Here is a 23298-nt window from a genome sequence, read left to right as displayed (position 1 = left end):
GGCCCTCGTCGGCCACGGGGCTCGAACCCGGACCTTCTTGCTGTGAGGCGACAGCGCTAACCACTACACCACCGTGCTGCCCCCAATGGCACTGAAATAAGAAAAAAAAATTCTTTCGTTCCCATTTTCCAGTAACGTATAATGTCACATTAGTGAGAAATCCAACCTCGATATCACTGTGACATCAGAGCAAATGTTGGATTCAAAGTCCCAGAATACATGCTCGAGACTTAGCATAGATACATCGCAACCTACGATCGCTGAACGCCATGTCAGGGACATTGTTATCAGCAGGAATGTTGAAGCATCAAAGTTTCAGTGAGTTAACACAAAAAGAAAGTTAGAGCTGATGTCGGTGTTATTCAAGCCGTCTTCTTCATTCCTCATTTGTGGAATGTTTTCCGACCAGAACGGTTTCAGTCTTGGCTATTTCTCGCTGATCTCCGGCAGAGTAAAGTACATCTTGAACTGAGTTGTGAATGATTCTCGAGATATAAAACAGTCGGTCATAGCTCACCCTTCAATCTTTGGAATAGTATTCAACAGAGCATTTTGAACAATTTACACTTTATAAATTCAGACTGAATGGGGTTTTTTTTGCTTGTTTGTTTGTTCATTTATTCTTTTAGTTATTGAGTCTCTCGTGTGAAATATACTTCATGATACAAATTTATAGTCATTTTCATCAGTGATTATACATCATTCTTTTAAAAATGGGCTTTATCATAAATTCTGGACAACGGACATTAGGACGACTTATTTGTACAAAAAAAAAGGCTTGTACTACGGCAACATAAAATCCAAATCAGCAGTCAGTGAGAACTGAACCAGTGCACAAAATACCTGTGTCACAGCAAAGCCTTTTCAAAGTACCTGGATATTAGGAGCGACTCCACCTTACGAAATACCAATTTCAAAGATGGATAACTCACAACAGTCACATGGCCCTCATCTAACAAATTAAAGATGAGGTTTGTAAGATTAAAAAGTGATTCTCGACTTGTCATAATCATATCTCAAAGAGGCATCAATTCATCAGATGTAAAATACAATCGTGCAATACAATACTCTGTAATATCTTTTGAATCAAAAGTTGCATGTTTCCGGCCCAGAAAAAAGCTCCACCCTCAGCAATAATACAGCTGCTTAGCTCCACCTCTTTTCTTTCAAAGCATAACCCCGAATAAAACAGGATCAGGGTCAGAGGAGAAAGGAAAGGCATGTGAGAAATTGCAATTCCCACGACAAGCACCAGAGGGCGCTACAAATTATAAACCCCTTCCTTTTCGAGCATCAATAAATTTAACAAGTCTTTGGTACATATTTGCTCCGTGGAAAAAAAGGAACTTAAAAATGTTTCAATTTTCCAAACATTTTAATCAGCACTTTAATTTCAGTCACCATTTCAAAAAAAAAAAAAAATCAGCACATAACTGAAGAAAGGGAATGTCGTGTCCATCATCTTCAGGCTGTGAGAGTGGAGCAGGTGTCCGATTGCAGTCCAGCAGTGTCTTGAGTCTCCATTTTGCCGTCTCGGATCCTCCAGGTCCAGTTGGTGCTGTTGTCTGGAGCAGGGACACACAGCAGCCACATACGCGACTCCAGAACCTCGGTGTCAGGGGAGACGAGCTTCCCGTCCAGCGTTGCTAAACTGAACACTCTCATGGAGACCTTATGGAGATGCCATATTAAGCCTTGTGATTTGTTCACTTATTTCATAGCAATTTAAATGGATTAGATGAATTTACATTCCGTTCAAATCAGACCGCTTACCTGTCCACTTATACCTATAGCAACGTGACTCAGCTTCACCCTTAATCTCTCTCTGATCCTAAACGTATCCCCACTCACATCCTCCACCCAGATATCCACTCCAAGGCCTACACGCAAACACAGTCATATTCATTAAAAGTTTGGTTTCATGAAGCCTTTGTCATTTTGGAAATCAACAGACCATACAATCTCGAGGGTTTGTACATGTCCAAAGCATGACCCGCATAGAAATTCCGAACGTTCTGTTTTGTATTTAATCGAAAATTAACCCAACTAAACTTTAAGACAGCTTTTGTCTTGTTACTTTTTAAAAACTAGAGAAAATCCTTTGTCTTGATCATTCCCTGATCAACCTCAGTACCTTCAAAGCTGCAAGAAGGCGGCTGGTTGGTGGAGACGGACCAATCCACATTGAAGCTCCGATTGTCTGCAAGGTTGCTGTCGGAGAACACACCCGAGCTCAAGTCATCCGACCAATCGGAACCCTTGAAAGAAGAACGAAAAGGATTCAGATGTGCCAAGTTAGAGAGACAGACACACAGAGGACACCTGGCAACCTCAGAAGTGCACCTTGTCAGTCAGCTCAGCTTCAGAAGTGCAGACGCTGCGATGGCAGGTGAGCGTTAATCTGGAGTTTCGCTTGTACATGTTAACGTGATTTAAACCTGTTGAGACAAAAACATCAAAACAAATAATCTCTGAAACACAACAAGAACTTCAAGAACATTCCAGTCCTGTCATTAAATAGTCATCTATCATCGTGACACATCGTGAGCTGGTCTCGTGGTTAGCGTGTCCACCTCTTGATCAGGAGATCACGGGTTCTACTCGCGGTCGGATCATACCAAAGACCATCATAAAAATGGTACCTCCTGGCAAGGCACGCTGCAATACAGATGCGATTGGGGAGTCAAACTCTCACGGTTGCCAGAGGACCAGCCCCCACCGTAACCCTAGCTGTATTGACCCATCCCACGTGACGTCACGACAAATGCAGCTGCCATTTTGGACATGAACTACCAGTAGTCTATCACAGCCAACAACGAGGAACGACGGCGAAGCATCGAAAGGAATATAGCCATCAAAGAAAGTTTTTACTTTCAGCAAGACTTCCATCATGCCATTATATTGTTGTGCACCTGGATGTAGTAACCATCAACACACAAGGCAAGGTTTATCATTTTATCGGATCCCGACAGATGCTGACCAACGGAGAAGATGGATAGCGGCCATTAACAGGAAAGATTGGCAGCCCTCGGCATACCAACGCTTGTGTAGTGACCACTTTGTTGGAGGTAAGACGAATAAAATTAGCCAGAAAAGGCATTACATTGCTGTTAACATTTTGTGGCGGTGAGTGTGTAACCAAATAGGTTAAAATAACCCATTGTAACCTCTTTGTTCTTCTGTAGTAGCTATTAGCTAACGACATTAGCTAACGTTGTGTTCCTTTGCTGTTGGTAGACTGTAGGACAGATCAGAGGTAATGTCCTACAAATAAGTGTTCAAAACAAGAGGAACATGTATTTGTCTCTTAAATCCAGGCCGTTCCCTGTAATCTGTAAGAACGGTCGGAGAAAGTAATGGCAAATAGTGAGTGCACAAACCATAGAAGGTAAACTGTACACAGCGCCAGGGCAGTGTGATGGTATGTCTACTTTTAGATTGTGTTAGCTTATCAATGAACACACTCGTCACTCGACGAGTTTCACGTCTTTACAACGGATACTTAAATGTGTGTTAGGTGTTTTCTGCATCTCGCTCCTTTTTCTTTTATGTTTTTCGTTTGTCGTCTTCCTCGCATTCAAACCGATTCGAACCGAAGTCCACTTCATGTCCAAAATGGCGGTCGCGTTTACGAAGGTCACGTGAGTGGGAAGGGTCAATAGGCGAGAGGCTGAAGGCTACAGAAGCAGAGATTGGCACCACCCAACGCGCCTTAAGAGCCTGGTTAGTACTGGGATGGGAGGCTGCCTGGGAAGACCAGGTCCTGACACGGGAAGGAGGAGGACTTTGATCATCGTGACAAGATTTGTGAGGACCTTTTTTGTCAAGGTGGTGAAATACAGGAGTAACATATCGACAATTGTTCTTGTCGAGTTGAACAACTGCCTCCCAGTCGACTACTGTAAAGGAATCTCAAGATGCTTTTTGTTCTTTTCTCACTATAGAAATTCTTGGTCTTGGTCATCGCACCAACACTGCAGAAATGGCGCAAAGGAAGTGAACGCTGCTTTTAAAAGCACAACTCAGCAAGTTGTTCAGGTTTAACTCACTTGTCATGATAGAGGGCGCACGCTCTTCCTCCGTTTCTGACCCTTCATCTCCACCAGGTTGCCGTTTCGAACCGTAGAGGATCTGCATGCGGTGAAACGGCTCCCATTCATCCTCGCTGCCCAGCTCCCTCAAACTCCCCAAATCGCTCTCCATCTCTTCATCGCTCTCTCCTTCTTCTTCAGTCCTCTTCTCTCCGGCTGCCCTTTCTCTCTGTCGTCCTTCTGATGAGTACTTCAGCTCTTCAGTGATGTTCTCGTCTTCGGTAAATGTGTATTCGTTTCTCAATCCCCAGTACCTCTCCATCCATCTTTCAGTCCTGTCCATCCCTCCATAGCTGTCCTCGTACGCGTCTTCTGAATCTGTCCCGTCCTCTTCGGCTGCTCGTTCTCTCCACCCGCTGACCCACTGAATTCTGGGAGGAGAGAGCTCGTCCTGAGGAGGGGATGTTGAATTGGAAACAGGGGGTGGGGCCATTGGAGGTTGAGTGAAGACACTGGGTGATGGCATTGGTGGGCAGATCTGAGGCTGGGGCAGAGTCTGTGTGGCCGATTTGATCCTGTCCAAAGGGCCACCTACTACACACACACGAAGATCCAACCCATAAAGTCCGAGGAGCAGCATCAACCTGGTAACCACATCTCAAAACACTACCAACCTGTTCGCAGAGCTCTCTTGCTTTTCTCCAGTAGCTCCCTGGCTGAGTCTCTCTCTCCCGGCTCCTTGACCAGTCCCCCTCTGATGACATCACAGGTCAAGGGGTCACAGCCAGAAGGGATCTCCCACAGAGGGGCTGGCTCACTCACGATCTGTATGACATTTGCGAAGAATCAACTCAAAGAGACGTAAATTCAAGAAACACTGTCTAATTTCTGATCAGTTATGTTGGTGGGGGACTCTTACTTTGAGGCAGAGCGGGTGTGTGTAGTAGCGTGTCCATGGCTGATGGCCACTGAGCATGTGCAGTAACATACAACAGCTGCTCCAGACGTCCGCTTTGTCTGAGCGAGGATCTCCTCGAGCCACCTCGGGAGACATGTGGCTCTCGGTGCCACGCAGACCGTTACCTAAAAGGTTCAAACACCGACACATGCAGAGTACTGTGACTTGCTTTGGCATGCAGTTTCAGCATGCGTGAGCACGTGTTACCTCTGAAGGTCTTGGTGCTGTATCCGGTCCAGTCCAGCATCTCAGATAATCCAAAATCACACAGGAAACACTCTCTCTTGTCCTTCGAAAGCAAAACATTGTCCACTACACACACACACACACACACACAAATAGATGCACACACACTCCTTGAACAATATCCACGATATTGCAGCTTTAATATTCCTTTAAAACTCAATCGGTTCTGGTATCATCATGTGGAACGCTCACCTTTAACATCCAGGTGAATCACCTTTCTGCTGTGCAGATGTTCCAGAGCTTGCAGCACCTGACAGTGATAATAAAGAGCCAATTCTTCAGGAAAACGCCCTATTGCTTTGAGGAACTGTGCCAACGAGCCTGAAAAGAGGGTGTTCCAGGGATTGCTTGATGAGGTTTGATGCCTGAATGTCTTTCTATGGCTCATAAAACATGACTCTGTGGTTCTGGTGCCACTTATAAGGACTTGACTCCAAATGTACCTGTTTTAAGGTCCATGAACAGGATGACATTGAGGCCTTCTTGTACAGCCCCGTAGAGCTGAAGGACACGCGGCGAGTCCAACCTGCTCCACGTTTCCACTTCCTTCCAGCTGAAACTGCTTAGAGGAATCTGTAGATGCATATCAAAGGAACAAAACACTCCATGGCATGCTGTTCTTGGAAAATAACCAACAATACTGAGAATAACCCCAAAGTTTATTTTCCAATAACAGCACATTCTGGAGCATTTTGTTTCTCTTACAGCACAGCAGTTTGCCAACCAATCAGAATTGAGCTCTTTGGTGTAATAATATGACAAGGAGTTCCCTGGACGTGGGGAAGACCAAAGAGATTGTAGTCGACTTCAGGAGAGGTCACTCACAGCATCCCCCTCTGACCATCGACGGTGCTGCAGTGGAGAGGGTGAGCAGCACCAAATTCCTAGGGGTGCACATCACTGAGGACCTCTCCTGGTCCAATAACACCGCATTGCTGGCCAAGGCGGCTCAAACTCGCCTCTACTTCCTCCGCAAACTGAGGACTGCACGAGTCCCACCCCCCATCATGTGCTCATTTGACAGGGGCACCATTGAGAGTGCCCTCACTGGCTGCATCGCTGCGTGGTACGGAGGCTGCAATGCCTCCTGCCGGAAGACTCTGCAGCGCATAGTGAACACGGCCAGCAAGATCATCGGTACCCCTCAGCCCTCCCTTACGGACATCTATCACTCCCGTCTCACCCGCAGAGCCATCAGCATCGCTGGTGACACCCTTCACACTCACTCTTCAGCCTCCTGCCCTCAGGGAAAAGGTACCGGAGCCTCCGGGCCCGCTCCACAAGACTGCTAAACAGCTTCATCCACCAGGCTGTCAGGATGCTGAACTCTGTCCACTACCTACCCCCTGCCCCTGGTCTGTAACACATTCATTTACACAAGAAATTCTCTCTCATCCGTTTGCACATCACACTACAATCATTTGCATTACTGTTGTATCTGCTGCTATTGCTTATTTGCACTACTGTTCATATACAACTCATAAGCTGCTCTTCTAAGCACCTTCTCCGTTACATTTATTGTACTGTATTTGCACGACTGCTATTTTGTACATCGTTTGATTTTAGTGTATTTTTACCTATATTTTTGTTTTTCTTTCATATAAATATTTTTATCTGATTTTAAAAGTAAGGTGAGAGAGAAACAGCATTTCGATTCTCCTATATATCCCGGATATATAGTGAACTGACAATAAAAATCTTTGAATTTTGAATCTTGAGGAGTGCTGGAATAGGACAAAAAAAAAACCCATCCAGTTTCAGTGTTATGGAGATCTTACCCTTTTGGCGGCACATGTAAACCCAGTTTGTTTGTCTCGGACGCTGAACACATCTCCATACGATCCATTCTGGACATGGCGAAGCACGGAATATTCCTGGCCTTCCCGATATTCAGAGTTTTTCGCCTGTAAAAACTGAGAGATATTAACATTGTGAATTAATCGCCGATTATTTCATTGTAAAGAATATTTCTGGAAGGTTCCACACAAATATTAAATATTCTTTTAAAAAACGATTTGCAAGTTTTTACCCTTTGTGGATGGAAAAGAAAGCCTTTGTTTATCTTTACTCCTTCTTGATTTCGATCATGCGCCGTCTCTTTCATCATCTCATGGAAAAATGGTGCGACGCAATCGCGATCAGGATGGGTCACGACACCCCGTAGTTTCCTCCAAGTTAGTTCAGAATAGTCCTTCAAATTTAAAAAGGAGTGATGTGCTTTGTTACTGGAACTAACTGCATCACTACTCTCAGGAAAAGCATCGTACAGGTCACAGGAAGCCTCATCAAAATGGGTGTCTGGCGAGTCACAATGTTTTGCCTCGGGACGATCAACTGTTGAGTCAAAGTATCCTGCGTCAAAATGGCCAACAGGCAAGTCACGGCACCCTGCCTCAAAATGCCTGACTGGCGAGTTATGATGTCCTGCCTCAAAACGACCCCCTAGAGATGCCCCACATGCACGAAAATGGCTGACTGGAGAGTCACAGTGTCTTGCCTCAAAACGATCAACTGTTGACTCAAAGTATCCTGGCTCAAAATGGCCCCCTAGAGAGACCCCACATGGAAGAAAATGGCTGACTCGTGAGTCATAATGTCCTGCTTCGAAATGGCCAATGGGGAGACCCCAGTGTCCTGCCTCAAAATGCCCAACTGGCAGGTTAAGGTGTCCTGACTTGAAATGGCTCACTGGCAAGTCATGGTATCCTCCCTCAAAATGGGCAATTGCTGCGTCACAGTCCCTTGCCTCAAATTGGTTAACTGCTGAGTCACAGTGTCCTGCATCAAAACGACCAGCTGACAAGTCATGGTGTCCTGCCTCAAAACGGCTGCCAAAAGCAGAGCTGCTATATTGTTCTGTGGTGGAGAACGAGGATTCCAAATCATAGTCAGTGATGTAACCAGAGGCAGCAGAGCCGGAACATGATGAAGCGGAGCCCCACTGTGCTTCGGCAAAGCTGTAGACCAAGTTGCACGAGTCATCATCAGAGTCAAAGCTCCGTTCCCAGTCTGCATTGACGCAGCTTGAATCCGAGTCACAGTAACCTCTGACGGACTCGCCGTCGCAGGAAGAATCGGATCCCAACAAAGCTTCTATGCTGCTGCCTATTTTTGCAGTCTCCGATCTGGGGTCTTGCAGGATGCCGCAGGTTTTCTTGACCTCTTTATAAAGGCAAAACAAGCCCCAGTCTTGAGAGACGCTAGAACAGGAAGTGTCACAACCTTTGATGCTTTCAGCATAAATGTACATGGATTCAGGCTGAGAACTGAGCTCTGGAGTTCCTCCGACGCTGGTGTAAATATCGGAGCAGCAGCTCACTTCAAACCTGTGGCTCCCTACACTGCTGTAAGGTTTCTCAATGGGGGTCTGTCTCTCCTCTTCCATCTGTCGACACTTCTTTCTTGCAGCACTCCCCCAGAGTGGCCGCCTAAATGCAGAGTGCTTGTTTTGCTTCCTTGCCCCTTCCCTGAACGTTTTTGGGTGCTTTCTACGGGAAAGAGCCACACGTTGGGGTTGAAGTCTGCCATGTTTTACACTGGATGGACAGAATTCTTGACACTGCTCAGCTGCAACAGAGCAAATATTCACAATGAACAACATTTCTATTTATAAATAGTTGTAGATTTGTTGCACATGCTGTTGAATTCTTGATTCCGGCTGGTCAGAAGGTGCTGATCGATTTTCAAGAACAGCAGCTCTGAAAGTAGCATGGCTGAAAATGCACCTACTTTTTAGTTCGGCTTTAACGTTCATAACCACACCTGGCACTTCAATACCCAGTTCTCCACCTCTAGCCACACCTCTTTCCCACCCCCCTCCTTTCTCCATACCCTGTGCCTGGGCAATCACAGTTGTAATTCCAGCATCCTCCTCAATACTTTTCTGCATTCGAGATGCGGATTCCATCTTGGTTAAGGACTCGTCGTCCTCTTCATTACTAAGTAAAAAAGAGAAAGAGAAGGAAAGAGGTGAGACACGTGTCGGACATTATATTTACCTCTCACACACAAACAGCTCCCGTCTTTATCAGTTTACCACTTATTGAGTGCGAGAGCATTTTATGAGATTGTGAGATAAAATTATTGGTGGAGAAACCAGCAATTGTGAACATTTTATGCAAATATCAAAGCCTTGCAAACAGGAGAGCATTTAATGCAAGTGTGGGTGATTAGCGAAATGCAGACATTAAGCAGACACCCAGTGGCCTAGTGGTTTGTGTGTCCACCTCTCGACCGGGAGATTGCAAGTTCTACTCGTGGTTGGGTCATACCAAAGACCATCAAAAAATGGTACCTACTGCCATCTGGCAAAGCTGCAATACGGATGCGAGTGGGGAATCAAACACTCGTGGTTACCAGAAGACATGCCCCCCACTGTAACCCTCACAATATAGTAGGTGAGAGGCCAAGGGCTACAAAAACAGAGATCGGTGCCACCCAACGTGCCTTCAAGGCATGGTTAGTACTGGGACAGGAGACTGCCTGGGAAGATCAGGTCCTGGCACGGGAGGGACTTTGACTTATCCAGAGCGCCGTACAACAGGACTCTGACATGAGCAGTTGGGGGTTAGGTGTCTAGCTCAAGGGCACTTCAGCCATCCCTGCTGGTCCAGGGAATCAAACTGGCGACCTTTTGATCCCAAAGCTGCTTCTCTAACTATGAGCCCATGGCTCTCGTAAAATGCAAGTGCATCTTCTGAAAACGTGAACTAAAACTAGCAGATGCAAGGACGTTTTGGACAAATTTAAGGTCTGATTAACAATTGCGAGGGATATTTTTGCAAACGGGGCGGCACGGTGGTGTAGTGGTTAGCGCTGTCGCCTCACAGCAAGAAGGTCCTGGGTTCGAGCCCCGGGGCCGGCGAGGGCCTTTCTGTGTGGAGTTTGCATGTTCTCCCCGTGTCCGCGTGGGTTTCCCCCACAGTCCAAAGACATGCAGGTTAGGTTAACTGGTGACTCTAAATTGACCGTAGGTGTGAATGTGAGTGTGAATGGTTGTCTGTGTCTATGTGTCAGCCCTGTGATGACCTGGCGACTTGTCCAGGGTGTACCCCGCCTTTCGCCCGTAGTCAGCTGGGATAGGCTCCAGCTTGCCTGCGACCCTGTAGAACAGGATAAAGCGGCTAGAGATAATGAGATGAGAATGGGATTTTTGCAAACGTGGGTAAAACTTGCAAATGCAAGAGCTTTTTATGTGGACATGGGGTACAAGTCATGTATGTGTGTCTGATGCAAATGTGGGCTAAAAATAAATGCAAAAGCATGATTCAAACGAGGTAAAAACTTGCAAATGCAAGAGGATTTTACACAAATTTGTGAAGGACAAAATCCATCTGCCCATTGCCAATTATCCTGTACCGTACAGGGTCGCAGGCAAGCTGGAGCCTATCCCAGCTGACCACGGGCGAGAGGCAGGGTACACCCTGGACAAGTGGCCAGGTCATCACAGGGCTGACACATAGACACAGACAACCATTCACACTCACATTCACACCTACGCTCAATTTAGAGTCACCAGTTAACCTAACCTGCATGTCTTTGGACTGTGGGGGAAACCGGAGCACCTGGAGGAAACCCACGCGGACAACATGCAAACTCCGCACAGAAAGGCCCTCGCCGGGCGCTGGGCTCGAACCCAGGACCTTCTTGCTGTGAGGCGACAGCGCTAACCACTACACCACACCACCTGAGAGAAAACTACCGAATGTGAAAACATAGCGAACGTGAGGCGCTAAATTAATAAATTTAAAAGCATTTCACGTAAACAAAGGCTAAAACTACGACGCAAATTTTCACGTAACTAATAAGAAATGCTTAATGTGAGAGCATTTTATACAAATGTCATTGGTATAACTTGAAGGTGTGAACGTTCCACGTGAACGTAGGAGTACTTTGAGCGTGCTAGATATAAATATAATGAACACGAGCATTTTTATGTGCAATAGTAATACTCATGACTCTGTGTGTGCGAGAGACAGAGAGGGAGTATGTAGGAGTGAATGAGCAGATAGTGGGATGAGAGCTGTGGTATAAATAGCAAAGACATTTTGGTGCAAGCAGCAGCTTGTGCCTCAGCTGCTTCAGTCACTCTTTCGGTTTCCAACGTAGTCACTCTTTCCTCCGTAATCTTCCTGCACCTCTCACACACTCCTGAGCGACTCGCCATGCTTTGAAGTTCAACCCCATCTCCCAGCAGACTGTCCAAATTAACAGCACTTCAAGGACTTGTACGTTCTCATCAGCATAAACAGGTTCGATATGATTTCACGAGTCAGAATTTAACACAACTTTTTTTAAAGCATAGAATGGTGTATTTATGTTTATTAGTTGCACAAACATCATGTAATTTTTTTTTTTAATTTAGCAGATATCCCCATTCCTTATCTGTCACACACAAAAAGGTATTACATGCTTGACAAGTTACATATTTCATCAAATTTGCACTACACATTCTTAGATTTTTTTTTTTTAATTTATAATATTCCATACGTACCGGTGTAAAGAGCCCATTTGTTTAGCTTGGTTCCTTCTCCTTGAGTTATCGCAACATGAAAAAGTGTTTGAAGAGTCACTCTTCTCACAGTTCATTCACTCTGAAAGTGTGTTCGTGAGCAAGAGAAGAGCAAGAAATACACACACACACACCCACGCAGTCCTTGTGGAACCTAATCCCACTGGCTCACAAACACCAGGATACTATGAGTCAGCTGAACTTTACCGTATGCTGACATACTTATTCATAAACAAGTCCAAAACAACTCTATTTTCTATTTAATATCGCTGTTCTATATCATGCTATTTTTCTATGCTTTCTAGATTTATCCATCATTCGCTCTTTGTCCATTATCTCGTCCCCCAAGGGGCTTGTTAAAGCCAGCCCCAGATATTCCATCCATCCTCAGCGACATGACACGCATGCCGCCGGGTTTTGTAACTCCCCTCGCACACCAATCAGCAGTCGACACGCATCACAGCACATCACCCAGGGTTTCTGTTTACCAAAACAGTCAAAGAAAAATTTTGAAAAATCAAATTTCAAACTGTTTATTTCCACATTCTTGACAGGTCTCATCAGAAACAAAACCATTAAAACAAAAAAAGGGGGGGGGAAGCCAACAATGCTTGATTTAAACCATGTAGATAACATATCACTAAAAGCAAGTTAAACATCACATTTTAGTCCTATCTCAAAGCCAGATATTCCACTTGGGAGGATGAAAAGAAAAAAAAAAACTAACTTAGTTTCTAAAAACTACACTTGCTTGAGTTGCGATCGTGGCCTTCGAAATCTTAATACGCAGCACGTTTTCTATCACACAATCAAAAGGCAAATCCATCTAACAAATTAAGCAAAAATTTTAAATCTCCCAAGTGCACAAAGAATTCTGTCGCAAATAATGATCAAATATCCAAAGTGGACGGTAAAGTAACATTCGTGTTCCTTCATCAATAAAGCTCCCAAGCTAACTTTGGATGACTTGTAGTAATAACGTGTCATAACTGGTGCGCTTGCCATGCTTGGTTCTGGGTTATTATCCACGATTAAAGGAAAAGGCAACTTTTGTACAAAATCACCACAAATAGATAGATAAATGTATAAAGTAATCGATCATGGAATTTATAGAGAAAGAACAGACCGCATAACAGCATCTTTTAACTTTTAATAATATGGGCTTGCGCTGAGCTCAGCGAAGATGCGTTCCGCCATATTGATCTACTGCGTGACGTCATGCGGCCCACCACTGAAAATAACTCTTCAGTGCTTCATGGTAATAAGGTAAAAAACCAGTACAATCGCTTCTTCAAAGTTTCACCAAATGGTTTTATTTATGCAACTTAAAGCTCATAATACTGTAGAACTTTGGTCGAGTAAAAACACGGAGCAAAAACATGGCTGAATCCTGAATGACTCCTATTTGGATTTGTCCTACCAAGCCTACTGCGCATGCGTGAAGCGGCTCGGCTCGGTTTTCCCTTTCGGGCGCTCTCGTTTTCTGTTAGAATTTCTCATCTCATCTCATCTCATCTCATCATCTCTAGCCGCTTTATCCTTCTACAGGGTTGCAGGCAAGCTGGAGCCTATCCCAGCTGACTACGGGTGAAAGGCGGGGTACACCCTGGACAAGTCGCCAGGTCATCACAGGGCTGACACATAGACACAGACAACCATTCACACTCACATTCACACCTACGCTCAATTTAGAGCCACCAGTTAACCTAACCTGCATGTCTTTGGACTGTGGGGGAAACCGGAGCACCCGGAGGAAACCCACGCGGACACGGGGAGAACATGCAAACTCCACACAGAAAGGCCCTCGCCGGCCCTGGGGCTCGAACCCAGGACCTTCTTGTTGTGAGGCGACAGTGCTAACCACTACACCACCGTGCCGCCTGTTAGAATTTGGTAAAGAAAAAAATAAATAAATCTTATTTACCAGCTTACCGGGTCCATGAACATAAATCTGACAGCTGATAAGGTCGGGATATAAACGAATCGAATACAAGCCACCCGCCGGGACTCCGAATCACAGTGATCTGCTTGTAAACACTCTTTTCATGGGCCCAATGACGTCACAGATCAGAGGGAGGCGCATTAACGAAAGATTCTGATTGGTTTATAGTTGCCCACAATCTCAAAATGGCTGACTCGTCCAACTTCGACTCCTCTGTGTCAATTCATGATTTCAAAGTTAAAAATATTTTTTCATGTTCGATATATAATGGAAATAATTAACGGAATTGATTACGTACATGTTTTTCTCCTATTACACACCTGGTTTTGTACAAAAGTTGCCTTTTCCTTTGAAGGGAACGAATTAATGACAAATTTGGCGAGCCAGCCAGGAGAGCAATAATCCAGAGGAGGAGTAGGGCAGAGTGGACTGCCCAGGCAGGGAAGATCGACCAGTCACGATCACACTTAAATGGTATCACAGCAAATAAAGCCTTCCTAATTTTCCAAACGTGAGCATTTTTATTCCTGACTTGCAGCTTGTGCTTGGGGAACTGAAGGCTATTAAGATTGTGCAGTTTAGATATGCAATACATTCAGTTCTGTCTCAGTGACTCAACACTTCATGTTTTCATTTTTAAAAAAATGGCACAAGAAGTTTTTCTATCTGTTTCATACCCGAGGAGAAAAGAAAGAAAAACTGTAAAAATTTCTCTGACAAAGTTCAGAAAAGGTTTTAATCAGGTGTTGCATGTGGAAACTAAACGGCACAATTTGCATATGAATAAACTAAACAAAAACAACTATCAGTGTTATCATTTCAAGGTCAGTTGTTTTTTTTTTTTTAGAGACTGGAAACAGCACAAATGAGCCATCAGCCTTCCTCAATCACAAAAAAAAAGAAAGCCAAAACCTAAAAAAACCCATAGCTATGCTGTCGGAGTGTAGTCCCTCATTCTGATTTGAGCGCCATTCTAAACTAAAGCCTGGTGTGACGTTTCTCTACAGCAAATTGTCCCACCACGTGAGTGGAGACGCTTTAGTGCAACGGTGTTCAGGGTCACAGGTATATCCCTTGGGGCAACAGTGCTTCATGTCCTTACAACACACCGCCTAGAGAATAAAAGAGAAGGATAGAAGGGGGGGGGACAAATAAACAATCAAATTAAATTGGCAGAAAACAATGTTACCTCTGATTGTTCAAGTGCAGACACTGGAGACGCCGTCTGTAAATTATTTAACTATTGAACAGTTATTCCACGAAATCGAGTCGTACGTCAGCTGATAGCCAACAAGGCGTGTAGCATAGCGGAGAGTCGGCTAGAAGCCATGTACGACAAGATTGAGTGGAATAACTTTTAGTCTATCCACCTTCACACTATTTTCAGACAGAGCATTTTTATCTCATCTCATCATCTCTATCGAGGTTTACAACCCTGATTCCAAAAAAGCTGGGACAAAGTACAAATTGTAAATAAAAACGGAATGCAATAATTTACAAATCTCAAAAACTGATATTGTATTCACAATAGAACATAGACAACATATCAAATGTCGGAAGTGAGACATTTTGAAATTTCATGACAGCAACACATCTCAAAAAAAGTTGGGACAGGGGCAATAAGAGGCTGGAAAAGTTAAAGGTACAAAAAAGGAACAGCTGGAGGACCAAATTGCAACTCATTAGGTCAATTGGCAATAGGTCATTAACATGACTGGGTATAAAAAGAGCATCTTGGAGTGGCAGCGGCTCTCAGAAGTAAAGATGGGAAGAGGATCACCAATCCCCCTAATTCTGCACCGACAAATAGTGGAGCAATATCAGAAAGGAGTTCGACAGTGTAAAATTGCAAAGAGTTTGAACATATCATCATCTACAGTGCATAATATCATCAAAAGATTCAGAGAATCTGGAAGAATCTCTGTGCGTAAGGGTCAAGGCCGGAAAACCATACTGGGTGCCCGTGATCTTCGGGCCCTTAGACGGCACTGCATCACATACAGGCATGCTTCTGTATTGGAAATCACAAAATGGGCTCAGGAATATTTCCAGAGAACATTATCTGTGAACACAATTCACCGTGCCATCCGCCGTTGCCAGCTAAAACTCTATAGTTCAAAGAAGAAGCCGTATCTAAACACGATCCAGAAGCGCAGACGTCTTCTCTGGGCCAAGGCTCATTTAAAATGGACTGTGGCAAAGTGGAAAACTGTTCTGTGGTCAGACGAATCAAAATTTGAAGTTCTTTATGGAAATCAGGGACGCCGTGTCATTCGGACTAAAGAGGAGAAGGACGACCCAAGTTGTTATCAGCGCTCAGTTCAGAAGCCTGCATCTCTGATGGTATGGGGTTGCATTAGTGCGTGTGGCATGGGCAGCTTACACATCTGGAAAGACACCATCAATGCTGAAAGGTATATCCAGGTTCTAGAGCAACATATGCTCCCATCCAGACGACGTCTCTTTCAGGGAAGACCTTGCATTTTCCGACATGACAATGCCAAACCACATACTGCATCAATTACAGCATCATGGCTGTGTAGAAGAAGGGTCCGGGTACTGAACTGGCCAGCCTGCAGTCCAGATCTTTCACCCATAGAAAACATTTGGCGCATCATAAAACGGAAGATACGACAAAAAAGACCTAAGACAGTCGAGCAACTAGAATCCTACATTAGACAAGAATGGGTTAACATTCCTATCCCTAAACTTGAGCAACTTGTCTCCTCAGTCCCCAGACGTTTACAGACTGTTGTAAAGAGAAAAGGGGATGTCTCACAGTGGGAAACATGGCCTTGTCCCAACTTTGAGATGTGTTGTCGTCATGAAATTTAAAATCTAATTTTTCTCTTTAAATGATACATTTTCTCAGTTTAAACATTTGATATGTCATCTATGTTCTATTCTGAATAAAATATGGAATTTTGAAACTTCCACATCATTGCATTCCGTTTTCATTTACAATTTATACTTTGTCCCAACTTTTTTGGAATCGGGGTTGTACTATAATAATACTTGGGGGGGGGGGGGAATTATGTTCTTACCATCAAATACTTTTATTCCATATTTTGACTTGTTTTTGTATTTTTTGGAGTTCTCCTTCTTTAGGCTTTTTTTTTCCGGTTGGCAAACCAATTTCAAAGTGCATTACTGCCCCCGACTGGGCTGGAGTGTGGAACAGGAAATGGTGGTACGTGTGTGTGTGAGAGTGACAAGACGACTCTTTTAGCCATTTGTTGATTTTAAATACTTGATCATTTTTGGGGTTTTGTTTTTGAGTAGAGTTTTTATTTCGTCCTTGGTTGGTTCAGCAACATGCTCCGCCGTTTTGTTTTTCTCGACTCACGGTATATGAGCGGATAGCCTAGTCGTTGCCAATCAGAGTGCACGATTGCTCATATCCAGTGAGTGTGGATAGAATAATGAGCATTACACATGTCCTGATGAAAAATTTCACCACATCAACAGGTACACATGTGGAGCATTCCTGTGAATAGGCCGTTACGGAAGAAAATTCTGACCAACCAAATTAGAGAAAAGGCAACAACCCGGAAATGTAAAAAAACAAAAACAAACCAACATTACCTGGTGAAATGGACAGCAGGCCCACTCAGCGTCGGATATCCGACAGCAGGTCTGACTCTTCGAGCAACGTCTTGTCGCGTCACACGTCACCTCGTCTTGGTCAGAGTGCGCGTTCACGAGCGTGAGTGCAACGGTGCGTGTGTTGGAAGATTTAATGCAGGTTTTGTTCTGCAGGTCACAGGTGTATTCATGAGGACAGCAGTGCTCGTGGTCCTCGCAACACACCGCCTACAAGGGAGAAAATAAAAATTGTACATAACGGGGCTCAAACGTCTACCATCCACATCCCAGTGAGTGAGTGAGTGAGTGGTTATTGAAACCCAGCCCAGACACACCTGAACCAGTGGACAGCAGCCCCACGTCCCTGTGTTTAATCTGCAGCAGGTGGTGCCCGCTGGACATCTGGTCGTGTCGTCACACTTCACATCCCCAAGGCTACTCGTGACCTCTGACCCCTGAGTGCTCACAGCCAGCTGCTTTGTGAACCACGGGATCTGCAGGTTTCCCTTGACGCAGGCAGGTTTCTCCTGATCGCAGGTGTATCCGCTGGGACAGCAGTGATCTCCGTCCCCACAACACACAGCCTGCGGACAGACGAGGGGTTTTTTACCCGACACTCAGAATCTAATGCGTCCAAGGAAATGGTTTCAAGAAAAAAAGGTTTCATGCCTGGAAATGTTGAGGTGGGAATGTTGTATTAATATAGTGACTATGCTCAAAAACATTCATTCATTCATTCATTCATTGAAACACAAGAGACGATACAGTTTGGATCGATGAAAAAAAAAAAAAAAAGCTTGGGGTGCAAATTGGCAGAGTTCAAATGAAGGATCTTGAACTGTGGTCCCTTCAGTGAAATCCAACCACGATGATGACGACCGTGTAATCATAGTGTAACGAGGAAAAAGATTTGAGAGTACACAGTACATCCCGTGATGCAACTTGGGGTCATTTGAACACCAGACACCTTCACTCAGGTGACCCACCCGGGGCTGATCAGGCTCTGCTCATGTTCAACCAATGACAGGATGAGTTAGAAAACAAAGAAGGGGAAAAAGGAAATAGAACAAGACAAGGCTGAAGGAGGGGAAAAAATATATATATGTGAAGAACAATAACAAGGGGAAAAAAAAGTAGAATATTAGAAAAAGACTGAAGGAAAGAAAAAAAATCAAAGAATGATTTGAGAAAAAGGAGACTATTTGGAATATAATATAATGAGAACAAGTAATCTGTCACATATGAAACTACATCACGTGTGTGCGCGCGCGTGTGATATACTAGTGCATCTCAAATAATTAGAATACCATGAAAAAGTTCCTTTTTTTCATAATTTAATTCCAAAAGGTAAACTTTCATATATTCTATACTCATTACATGTAAAGTGAAATATTTAAAGCCTTTTTTGTTTTAATTTTGATGATTATGGCTTATAGCTCATGAAAATCAGAAATCCAGTATCTCAAATTATTAGAATATTCCCTAAGATCAAAAAAATCAAAAAAAGGATTTACAATACAGAAATGTCCAACTTCTGAAAAGTATATTCATTTATACACTCAGTACTTGGTCGGGGCTCCTTTACCATGAATTACTGTATCAGTGCGGTGTGGCATGGAGGTGATCAGTCTGTGGCACTGCTGAGGTGTTATTGAAGCCCAGGTTGTTTTGATAGTGGCCTTCAGTGTATCTGTATTTTTGGGTCGGGTGTTTCTCATCTCCCTCTTGACAATAAATACCCCATAGATTCTCTATGGGGTTCAGGTCAGGCAAGTTGGCTGGCCAATCAAAACACAGTAATATCATGGTCAGCAAACCATTTGGTAGTAGTTTTGGCACTGTGGGCAGGTGCTAAGTCCTGCTGGAAAAGGAAATCAGCATCTCCAAAAAGCTCGTCAGCAGATGGAAGCATGAAGTGTTCTAAAATCTCCTGGTAGATGGCTGTGTTGACTTTGGACTTGATAAAATACAGTGGACCAACACCAGCAGATGACATGGCACCCCAAATCATCACAGACTGTGGAAACTTCACACTGGGCTTCAAACACCTTGGATTCTGTGCCTCTCCACTCTTCCTCCAGAACCGTGATTTCCAAATTAAACGCAAAATGTACTTTCATCTGAAAAGAGGACTTTGGACCACTGAGCAACAGTCCATTTCTTTCTCTCCTCCTTAGCCCAGATAAGACACTTCTGACATTGTCTCTGGCTCAGGAGTAGCTTAATATTAGGAATGCGAAAGTTGTATCCCCTTTCTTGAAGCTGTCTGTTCATGATGGGTCTTGATACACTGACACCAGCCTCAGTCCACTCCTTGTGAAGCTCTCCCAAGTTCCTGAATCGACTTTTCTTGACAATCCTCTCAAAACTGCGGCCGTCCCTGTTGCTTGTGCACCTTTTCAGCCACCCTTTTCAGCAATGACCTTTTGTGGCTTACCCTCCTTGTGGAGGGCATCAGTGATCATCTTCTGGACAACAGTCAAGTCAGCAGTCTTCCCCATGATTGCGGTTGTGTGTACTGAACTAGACCGAGAGATACACTGTGTTCATACTGTTTTACTCAAACTCGAAATGAAATATTCTAATATTTTGAGATGCACTAGTGTATGAGAGAGAGAGACCTGTGGCAGAGGGCAGCAACCCCATTTGCTGAGTTTTGCCATGTAGCAGCAGGTGTTGCCTTTGGGGCAGCTGGTCCACGCATCACACTTGTGTCCGTGCTGCGAGCCCGACTCCATGTTCGCGCTGGGGTTTGAGCTGTGCGTCACCCTCAGCGCGGGCTGCTTTCTGACCCACGGCACACTGGGTAGAGAAGGGTGTTCACAGGACTCATGAGCGACGTCACACTTGTATCCCTGAGGACAGCAGTGCTCATGATCTTCACAGCAAACAGCCTAGAAGGAGACGGACGTGTACGTGTGAGAATAATTTCACGCATCCTTACATACAGTAGACTCCGTGTGTGTGTGTGAGAGAGAGAGAGAACCCGTGGCAGCAGGCAGCAGGCCCAAGCTCCTGATTTCTCTTTACAGCAGGTTGTACCGGTCGGACACACTGATGTCTCGTCACAGTGCTCGTTCTCGGACACCAGGGCCACAGCGGGCATCTTGCTCACCCAGGGCACGGTCAAGCGGACACCCGCATCAAGGACACTGTCACACGTCTCGGTCACCAAGTTACACACTGTGTTGTGGGGACAGCAGTGTCGATGATCCTCACAACACACAGCCTGTAGAGAGCGACAAAGAAATCATGGTTTCATCTCCATCACGCTACGGCGCTGCTCCATCAATATAGTTTCCATAGCAACAGCTGGGAGTTTCACTTTTATGGAAACACTCTCCAGTGTCGGCACCAGCAAAATGTTTATAGCTGCTATAACAGGAAATGTAACAAGTACATATTCTTTCATAAAGTAATAAATAACTGTTGCCAAACTGCTGTCTCTGTCGTACTAAGGCTCCGGGACGTGCGGGTGCGAACAGTAACCCCGCTTCGTCACATCACATCACCCTGTCGTTGATTAGGTTCCAATAACAGCGTTTTATTCACGATCGAAAAGCCAGCCATCGTGCTGCATTTTGAGAACACTGGCTACACGTGTGCCCACCTGTGGCAGAGGACAGCATCCCCACGACCCGGAAGCCGTCTTGCAGCAGGTCGTGTCTTGTGGGCATGAAAACGACTCGTCACATTTTTCACTGGCAGGCTGCGAAAGATGTGGGAAGGCGGGAACTTTCTTCACCAAGGGAACGGACAGCGAAAGGTCAAGAGGGTCATCACAAGTGCCCTTGGACAGGTCACACACAGTGCCATGAGGGCAGCAGTGGATGTGGTCCTCACAACACACCGCCTGGACCCAAACAAACAAATTAAATTGACGTCTTGCTTTTGAAAAAAAAACAAACTAAAATTTGGATTTTTGATACCTCAGGCAGCGGACAGCAGCTCCACTGACCGTCTTGTCTCTTACAGCAGGTGTTGCCGGTTGCACACGCTACCGATTCGTTACAGGGCACCACGTCCACTAACACACACACACACACACCATTATTTTCTTGAGCTGACCGTTCCCGCTTCTGTTCGCAAGATCCCCCCCCCCAAGTGTTTATTTAACCTAATTTTCAAGTTCAAAGCTTTTCACCTTTACTCGTCAATTTTAAGCGCAGAATGGGCGGGGCCTTGCCGCGAGCCATCCCTGTGAGCTCATTGTCCAAGACGCAGGTGCTGCGTGCAAGGTCGCAGGTTGTGCCTTCGGGACAGCAGTGCACATGATCTTCACAACATACGGCCTTCGAGAGAAAAGACCACAGAATTATACATCTACATTTTTTTTTTAAAATAAAATAAGCATTCAAAAGACATACGTTTGGCATCGGGCAGCAGCCGTAGCTCCCGTTTTCTAGTTTGCAGCAGGTCGTGTCATCTGGGCACATGGACACCTTATCTGGACAAGTCACTTCACACACAGACACACACACACAAGCAAGCAGTCAAATACAGGTAGGAATCGAAAGGTTTCTGCAGACCTGCCAACTTCTGGAAACCAAAAACCCTAATCGCCAGGGTCCAGGAGCCGCAGGTATCTATCAAAGGCTTCAGGTTTTTGTTTTGTCTTGGAAATCAGATTTCTTGACAAGCGTCACCAGCAGGCCAAACGAGCTGTCATTTTGTAAAGCTCACGTGATTGAATTTATTTTTAGCACACGCTCGAAAACGCTTCTCTTTTTGTGAAATTATATCGACAATTACGATTTTTTTTTTAAAGATTTTTTTGGGCTTTTTTCACCTTTATTGGATAGGACAGTGTAGAGACAGGACAGGAAATGAGTGGGAGAGAGAGACGGGGAGGGATCGGGAAATGATCTCGGGTCGGAATCGAACCCGGGTCCCCGGATTTATGGTATGGCGCCGTAGCCGCCTTAGCCACCTGAACCACGATGAGATCGAGATTAAAATTTTCCTAAAGCTTGTCATACACTGCAATTTTTTTCAATCGCGGTATTCAGCTGCTGCTCACACTGTACGAGTGAATCGCAGGGGTAAACGGCACGCAGCTTACGATTCCTGTTCTCACACTAATTATACGATCCGATGCTCGGATGCGATGCTCAGGATTTCAAACAGGTTTGATTTTCATCCGATCGATCGGGAGGAGGTCGTGAGGTGTTAATCGCTTGTCGTTACCCCATGTATACTACACGATCCGAGACGCACGATTGAGCCGAAAATCGTGTCAAAATCGGGCCAAAAATCGCACAGTGTATGCCCAGCATAAGTTGACGTAGGTCAACTAACCAGACAAATAGACCGATGGATCCCCCTCCCCGTGATGAAAGCTGCACCTCCTTTCTTCGTGCCCATCATGACTGATGTGCTGTTAACTGCAAAACAAACTACATTTTTCCATAGAATTCCTCGAGTTTCCAATTCCTCTTGAAGAAATGTTAATATATATTTTTCTCCAGTTGACTTCCAGAGGGAAAGAAGAACAGACAGAACTTGTCCGATTTCATCATCAAACACAGACTGGGGACGGTTTCGTGTCCTCGGAGTCAGTGCATTTTTTTTTTTTTTTTTTAAATTGCTGTGCCAATTTTTGAGGACGATGATTCAGGACCCAGACACTGAAGAACGCTGGATGTTTTCGTTCTACTGCATCCGTATTTCTTGGCAATATTAGAGTCTGGAAACATTTTTCTGAAGAGAGGTCCCATGTGGTCTGACAAGGCTATTGGAAGCCCATGTTCAATAACTGCTTCCGTAACTGACGCTTCTGCATTGATGATTTCCAACGCGTCAGAAGGAGCAACAACAAAAGTACCGAGTTTGCTACGAGAATCAAAAGCACGGATGAAAGATTTGTGCTTTTTCGTACCCACGCGATCTTTGGTGTCGCCGATTTCTCCACGTCCTGGCGGCACGAGGTGCAACGTGCGTCATTTTCCCCTTTTCGTGAAGGAAGTAACACACCTGGATAACGGAGTTTTCCTCCGGAAATGTCTGCAACTTGCATTTTTGTTTG

At 44.8% G+C, this 23298-nt stretch overlaps 2 protein-coding genes across 9 annotated transcripts in view; both read right to left on the bottom strand.

The window, feature by feature from the left end:
* Nucleotides 1–605: 605 nt before the first annotated feature.
* Nucleotides 606–12172, bottom strand: LOC132886403 (mitogen-activated protein kinase kinase kinase 14). 5 transcript variants are annotated; one of them, XM_060920990.1, is made up of 14 exons: nt 11729–12172; nt 9067–9173; nt 7265–8802; nt 7014–7148; nt 5679–5808; nt 5428–5556; nt 5197–5301; nt 4951–5114; nt 4706–4856; nt 4050–4625; nt 2344–2438; nt 2135–2258; nt 1774–1880; nt 606–1671 (listed from the first exon to the last, which is right to left on the bottom strand). In XM_060920990.1, exons 1-14 carry the CDS (start codon nt 11821–11823, stop codon nt 1465–1467), a joined length of 3663 nt encoding a protein of 1220 aa, XP_060776973.1. In that variant the 5' UTR covers nt 11824–12172; the 3' UTR covers nt 606–1464. The 5 variants fall into 5 exon arrangements, with proteins under 5 accessions (XP_060776973.1, XP_060776975.1, XP_060776976.1 ...); XM_060920992.1 differs by having other exon boundaries at nt 4050–4622; XM_060920993.1 differs by having other exon boundaries at nt 7014–7139.
* A 91-nt stretch (nt 12173–12263) lies between these two features.
* Nucleotides 12264–23298, bottom strand: part of grnb (granulin b) — a 28522-nt gene continuing 17487 nt past the window's right edge. For all 4 annotated transcript variants that reach the window (XM_060920996.1, XM_060920997.1, XM_060920998.1 and 1 more), the window contains 9 exons: nt 21641–21732; nt 21418–21565; nt 21203–21300; nt 20884–21126; nt 20260–20502; nt 19895–20167; nt 17609–17857; nt 17274–17501; nt 12264–14800 (listed from right to left, as the gene is read on the bottom strand). In XM_060920996.1, the coding sequence (XP_060776979.1) occupies nt 14690–14800; nt 17274–17501; nt 17609–17857; nt 19895–20167; nt 20260–20502; nt 20884–21126; nt 21203–21300; nt 21418–21565; nt 21641–21732 (1685 nt within the window). In that variant the 3' untranslated portion in view covers nt 12264–14689. The remainder of the gene's footprint in view (nt 14801–17273; nt 17502–17608; nt 17858–19894; nt 20168–20259; nt 20503–20883; nt 21127–21202; nt 21301–21417; nt 21566–21640; nt 21733–23298) is intronic.

This window comes from Neoarius graeffei, chromosome 5 (assembly GCF_027579695.1).
Source record: "Neoarius graeffei isolate fNeoGra1 chromosome 5, fNeoGra1.pri, whole genome shotgun sequence".
Taxonomy (NCBI): Eukaryota; Metazoa; Chordata; class Actinopteri; order Siluriformes; family Ariidae; genus Neoarius; species Neoarius graeffei.
The sequence above is the reverse complement of the archived record's forward strand: the minus strand, read 5'-3'. Positions and strand labels throughout refer to the sequence as shown.

Bases quoted from the DNA above. Each gene is read 5' to 3' on its own strand.
- LOC132886403 (XM_060920990.1), bottom strand. From the start codon at position 11,823: ATGAACTGTGAGAAGAGTGACTCTTCAAACACTTTTTCATGTTGCGAT. The intron at 8,803-9,066 runs GTATGGAGAAAG...GCTCTGTTGCAG, and splicing joins TGTGATTGCCCAGGCACAGG to CTGAGCAGTGTCAAGAATTC. The intron at 2,259-2,343 runs GTGCACTTCTGA...TCTTCTTTCAAG, and splicing joins AAGCTGAGCTGACTGACAAG to GGTTCCGATTGGTCGGATGA.